This window comes from Sinocyclocheilus rhinocerous, unplaced genomic scaffold, assembly GCF_001515625.1.
Source record: "Sinocyclocheilus rhinocerous isolate Xijiao unplaced genomic scaffold, SAMN03320098_v1.1 scaffold787, whole genome shotgun sequence".
Classification (NCBI taxonomy): Eukaryota; Metazoa; Chordata; class Actinopteri; order Cypriniformes; family Cyprinidae; genus Sinocyclocheilus; species Sinocyclocheilus rhinocerous.
In genome coordinates this window covers 203,322-210,153 of record NW_015662932.1, presented here as the reverse complement: position 1 = coordinate 210,153, position 6,832 = coordinate 203,322, and the positions used below count along the sequence as shown (strand labels likewise).

The window sequence follows — 6,832 nt, the reverse complement described above, 5'->3', positions numbered from 1 at the left end:
ATTTAAAGCTGAATGGTTTGACAAAGGAATTCTCTTTGTAACTGACTTGATGGATTGTAAAGGTGTTCTACTGGATCACACCAGCTTTGTTGTACGTTCTAATATAAACTGTACTCATAGAGAGTATCAAAAAATTTGTAAAGCTATTCCTGTAGCCTTGATCCACCTAATCCAGAATACTTTGACTTACTCTGATGTCACTCCAGTATTGCCGAATTTATCAATTGGTCATCATAAATTAGTTGATAAAAACTTCAATAATAGGGTTGCTACGGATGCTTTTAAATCTAAATTGTTCCATGATTATAATAAAAACAATGTGCCTGTAAACCATTCTGATATGGCCTTTTCTGCCTTTTCTAAATATGTTAAATGGCCGATTCCGCCTAAAGTCAAAGAAACGCATTTCAAAAAGATTTATCCGATTTATCCAGTTTCCAATTTTCTTCATAAGCGATTTAAATTTGACAAGGCGGGTTGTGCTTTTTGTGATTTTACTGATGAATCTCTAGAACACTTATTTTTTACCTGCTCCATTTCATGCCAGTTCTGGAGTGATGTTAGAGACTGGCTGAATCTAAAAATGTCAAACATCCCTGTATTTAACATCAACCATATCCTGTTTTATGTTGATGATTTAGATAATTCAATATCAGACATTGTGAATATTGTTTTCCTACTTGCCAAATATCATATACATTGTTGTAAGTGGAGAGACTCTCGCCCCTGCTTTGTTCATTTCATGAACGAATTTAAACTATTCTACTCCTCACTGAGATTACTTAAAAATTGCCGTGCCCCGAAAAATATCATATACATTGTTGTAAGTGGAGAGACTCTCGCCCCTGCTTTGTTCATTTCATGAACGAATTTAAACTATTCTACTCCTCACTGAGATTACTTAAAAATTGCCGTGCCCCGAAAATATCATTGGACATGTCCAAGTTTCTTGTGTTTTAAATGTTTTTTTTTTGCCTTACATGTATTGTGGATCCCCTTAAGGTTTGATGCTGATTGTTATTGTATTTGATTTTATTCTATGCAGTTACCTCTATGAGTTCTTGTATTCTATGTTTAATTAAAAAAAATGCTCACAAAAACGCGTCTCACTACAAATCTAGTGAAATGCTGTAATCATCTGCCGTGAAAATGAAGCATAACTGGTGGCCGTTGCATTCCCAAAAGTGCGCTAAACTCACAGCACATGCAATAAACGAGTTGACTGCATTCATTCACTATGAATGGAGCCGTTCTGAGGCACGGAACACACCGGATCACGAGCTGAATCCCTGAATGACGTGCACGCTTGATGGAGGGATTAAGCCATTGTGCTTTCAGTTTTAGTTCGTTTGACAGATACTGTGTGAAAGCATAATGGCCCAAAACACAACTTTTATGTTAGAATAAGAAGTTTAAATATATTTTAAAAACTACACTTTTTGCCCAGAAGACCTATCGTTTCATAACGTTATGTGACCACGATAATATTGATGCTATCGCGATAATAATATCGTTACATCCCACTCTACACTGAAGGGTGAAAAATCCCTCTTGGAACCTTTATTTTTAAGAGTGTTTTGGGTTACACTTTATTTCGATAGTCCACTTTAGACATTCTATTAACTATAAGTAACTTTGTAACTACATGTCAACTGCATGTCAACTAATTCTCATTAATTTGCAACTACATGTCTACTAACTCTCAGAGTAGACTGTTAGGGTAGGTTTAGGGTTAGTAGAATAAGTTGACAAAGAAAGTGTTAGAAGATATTAAGCAGACAGTCTACTAATACTCTACTAACTGCTAGTTGACATGTAGTTGCAAAGTTACTTACTGTTAATAGAATGTCTAAAGTGGACTACCGAAATAAAGTGTTACCGTGTTTTGTAACACAGCCATGAAGTCCCCTGGTAAAGGTCTCATGTGGATAGTTATCTGCTATAACGCTGCAGAGATGCTTGCATCTGAAGATCTCTTACCTGAGAGTGAACATCTCCACAGGTGAGTACGGCGAAGCTGCAACATATGCTGACACGGTATCCCTTTGCCGAACTGGCGCGGATGGTACCAACACTGCAAAATTCCCATCCAAACGCTGCTCTGATAATTCCGGAGCAGATGGATTCTGGAATAATCTTACACTCCCGATGCGCCTCATGGGTGTAGAGGTCGGCGACCCAAACAATCCCTCTTGATCTGAGTGAGCAGAGCTCTTGAACTCCTCAGAAAGACAACCTCCTTCTTCTGCGGCCCGAAGGCTGTAGTACAGCTCAACAGTCGTTCCTTCGGACATATCCGGACCCCTCTGGCGTCCAGGGACAACACTGGGAGGTGCAAACCACCCAGGAAGAGGCTCGAGCTCAGCGACGCAGACGCCCATGTCCCCTCGCAACCTGCAGCTCCCACGGACCTCCTGGGTTTCATGGAAGGCGAACATCCGTACGCAAGGGAGTCTGTCCACGGCGCTGTAGTCATCCCAGTCTCTCCCAGCGATGTAGAACAAGACCTGAACCTTGGGTTTGTTCAGGTAAATCCTTTCGTTGAGAACAAAGGTTTGTACTTTCCAGTTGAAGGTGAAGAGGGCTGAAGAAGCCACAAAGGAGCCAGGCATCTGGAGGAGATCCAAAGGAATAGGCTCCTCCACCGCAAAGGTTCCATACGTGGCATTGATGATGGGAGGTCTCCTGGCCTGGTGGATGAAGAACAGCTCCGTTCTGGAGAGGAAGCTAGAGTTGCGCATGAAGTCCTGGGTGGCCTCCTTAAGAAAGAAGGAGGACTCTGTGTTGAGGAGCTGGTAGTTGACAGGCAGGTAAGTTGGGGAGGCGTAGCGCTGAAGATTCTCCAGGATACGACAGTCTGTAACTGACACAGAAAAGAAAAGAGATGTTAGAACTAACTGGAATATTAAAGTGGGTCTCTACACTCGGGGAAAAAAAGGTACAAAAGCTGTCAAAAGATTTGCACCCTTTCAAACGGTACAACTTTGTATCGTATTGACCCAAAAAGGCTGCATATAAAAAGGTACATATTAGTACCTAAATGTTACATATTAGCACATTTTGGAAGGGTGCCATTAATGTGTATTAGAAAAAGAAAGGTACACATATGCACCAATATTACAATTCCGACTGATTCTGAAGAAGCTGATAATTATTTTCATGATATGGATGATAACTGACAGCTGAAATTAAAATTTTGTACTATTTTGTCTAAATGAATTTTTTTTTAAAAGCTAAAAACGAATGCAACAGATGAATCAAAACATTACAATGTAAAATATGAAATATGTAACAGAATTACGTAATTTAATTACAAAATTTGGTTACACTTTATTTTGATAGTCCACTTTAGACATTCTATTAACTATACGTAACTTTGTAACTACATGTCAACTACATGTCAACTAATTTTCATTAATTTGCAACTACATGTCTACTAACTCTCAGAGTAGACTGTTAGGGTAGGTTTAGGGTTAGTAGAATAAGTTGACAAAGAAAGTGTTAGAAGATATTAAGCAGACAGTCTACTAATACTCTACTAACTGCTAGTTGACATGTAGTTGCAAAGTTACTTACTGTTAATAGAATGTCTAAAGTGGACTACCGAAATAAAGTGTTACCGTGTTTTGTAACACAGCCATGAAGTCCCCTGGTAAAGGTCTCATGTGGATAGTTATCTGCTATAACGCTGCAGAGATGCTTGCATCTGAAGATCTCTTACCTGAGAGTGAACATCTCCACAGGTGAGTACGGCGAAGCTGCAACATATGCTGACACGGTATCCCTTTGCCGAACTGGCGCGGATGGTACCAACACTGCAAAATTCCCATCCAAACGCTGCTCTGATAATTCCGGAGCAGATGGATTCTGGAATAATCTTACACTCCCGATGCGCCTCATGGGTGTAGAGGTCGGCGACCCAAACAATCCCTCTTGATCTGAGTGAGCAGAGCTCTTGAACTCCTCAGAAAGACAACCTCCTTCTTCTGCGGCCCGAAGGCTGTAGTACAGCTCAACAGTCGTTCCTTCGGACATATCCGGACCCCTCTGGCGTCCAGGGACAACACTAGGAGGTGCAAACCACCCAGGAAGAGGCTCGAGCTCAGCGACGCAGACGCCCATGTCCCCTCGCAACCTGCAGCTCCCACGGACCTCCTGGGTTTCATGGAAGGCGAACATCCGTACGCAAGGGAGTCTGTCCACGGCGCTGTAGTCATCCCAGTCTCTCCCAGCGATGTAGAACAAGACCTGAACCTTGGGTTTGTTCAGGTAAATCCTTTCGTTGAGAACAAAGGTTTGTACTTTCCAGTTGAAGGTGAAGAGGGTTGAAGAAGCCACAAAGGAGCCAGGCATCTGGAGGAGATCCAAAGGAATAGGCTCCTCCACCGCAAAGGTTCCATACGTGGCATTGATGATGGGAGGTCTCCTGGCCTGGTGGATGAAGAACAGCTCCGTTCTGGAGAGGAAGCTAGAGTTGCGCATGAAGTCCTGGGTGGCCTCCTTAAGAAAGAAGGAGGACTCTGTGTTGAGGAGCTGGTAGTTGACAGGCAGGTAAGTTGGGGAGGCGTAGCGCTGAAGATTCTCCAGGATACGACAGTCTGTAACTGACACAGAAAAGAAAAGAGATGTTAGAACTAACTGGAATATTAAAGTGGGTCTCTACACTCGGGGAAAAAAAGGTACAAAAGCTGTCAAAAGATTTGCACCCTTTCAAACGGTACAACTTTGTATCGTATTGACCCAAAAAGGCTGCATATAAAAAGGTACATATTAGTACCTAAATGTTACATATTAGCACATTTTGGAAGGGTGCCATTAATGTGTATTAGAAAAAGAAAGGTACACATATGCACCAATATTACAATTCCGACTGATTCTGAAGAAGCTGATAATTATTTTCATGATATGGATGATAACTGACAGCTGAAATTAAAATTTTGTACTATTTTGTCTAAATGAATTTTTTTTTAAAAGCTAAAAACGAATGCAACAGATGAATCAAAACATTACAATGTAAAATATGAAATATTATTTTTTACATCTGCTAAAGATTCAATTTAACAGTGTAATTAAATTATCAGTGTTTCAAAGATTAATTTGAGTTGATCTCAAGTTAACCTCTAAAGTGAGTGTCACACGATGGAAAAGGTCAACTGTAAGTGTATAAACAGAGGTAATGAGAATCGACGATTAAATGTACAATATAACTCTGCAATACATTAAAAAAATCTTATTTGTATTTTTTACTGTCTGTGGAAATCACATCCATATTAACCTGATCTGCCAAAGAAGCACAATTTATGATTACCACTGTTGTCACATTTTATTGCTGATAAGAAACATACTGAAATGTAATCTTGACAAACATTAAAGAGATTTCATTTTTTCTCCATGCAAGTATAGGGAAGATGTACTTGTTTGACTATTGTCTGCATAGCAAATAGCTGCCCAGAGGCATTACCAAGATGACAGACGAGTGAACTGACTTGCCTTAAAGGGACTTCGAATAAACTCTGGACTCCAAAGAACATGGTTAGTTATTCAGCACTTACCTGCTATAAAGCTACACAATTTGCTCTATCTGCACAGAAACATTATGTTCTGTTTTAATTGTTAAATGTTTCAGTTTCTATATCTTTCCAAACCATAAAAATGGAAATCAGGTTTACAGTATGTGAGAGTGGGAGACTAACGTTCTTTTGATGCAAAATGACACTGAAAGTACAAGTGAATAAGAAAACTTTTAATGACCAACTTTAGCTAACAGACATCTGATTATTGTTTCAGAGAACTGAACTAAAGTTCAACTCTTTCACTTCTTTTCTCAAATCTATTGCATCAAAAAAGAAGTGCCAAAGTTATTTCCAGAGCAGGCACTGCTTGCATCCTATGTGGTATCTCCCTCACTGTTTCTGGTAGACAGCACTGGCAGTGGCATGCTATCAAAACCTCAATAGCAAAGCCTCCAGCAGAAACATCGATTTCACCTCAGACAGAAAGTAATGTGGAGACTGATGAGACACTCTGATATGAAGAAGTGGACATAAACCAAAATAGACACAGATAGGCACTCAGAATTTTTATCTGTGAGGGTGAACGTATGACCCATTATATATAGCACCGTGTCATTGTTCTGGGAATTATTTTCAGCCAAAACAAAGTCTTCACAAACCAAACATGAATCTAAATCATTGTTTGTTTTTTTGTTTTTTAACAAATAACCAATTTAATCACTTTATTTTCTGGAAAACTACAATGATGGCTACAAAATGTAAAATTTATTTAAAATATAATTTTGAGTTTACTGCCTACGTTTAACAGACACTAATAGTGCAATGCTAGTTTGAGGTGAAAAAGTACAGCTGCATGATTTGGGGGGGAAAATCGATGTGATTTTTCTGATGAAAATTGCAATTGAGATTTAAAATAGCACTCTCTATTCTAATTCTATTCTTTAAAAAACTTGCCCCTTTTAGACTTGCACTCTATTCATTTACTAACTGCTTGTTTTCTTAAAAAAAAAAAACTAGCTTCTCTATACGTTTTGTATTCTATCTATGTTTTCTTTTTATTTATTATACAATTAACAAGAAGCAAAAAAGGCCTCTAACACTAGCTTGCTCTATTCTTTTTCTATTCTATCGTTTTTTTTAATTATATAATAAAAAAAAAAAAAACCTTGCTACGTGTGCTGCGTTAAGCTAACTGAGACTTGTTATAGCACTTGCATATCATTGCTCTTTTCTTGATTTTGATTGCTTCCATTGTCCTCATTTGTAAGTCGCTTTGGATAAAAGCGTCTGCTAAATGACTAAATGTAAATGTAAAATGG

General features: G+C 38.9%; 1 protein-coding gene across 1 annotated transcript in view; it reads right to left on the bottom strand.

The window, feature by feature from the left end:
* Nucleotides 1-6,832, bottom strand: part of LOC107728438 (transmembrane protein 132C) — a 234,746-nt gene that overhangs the window by 169,960 nt on the left and 57,954 nt on the right. The window contains exon 2 of the mRNA XM_016538600.1: nt 3,722-4,604. Within this exon, the coding sequence (XP_016394086.1) occupies nt 3,722-4,604 (883 nt within the window). The remainder of the gene's footprint in view (nt 1-3,721; nt 4,605-6,832) is intronic.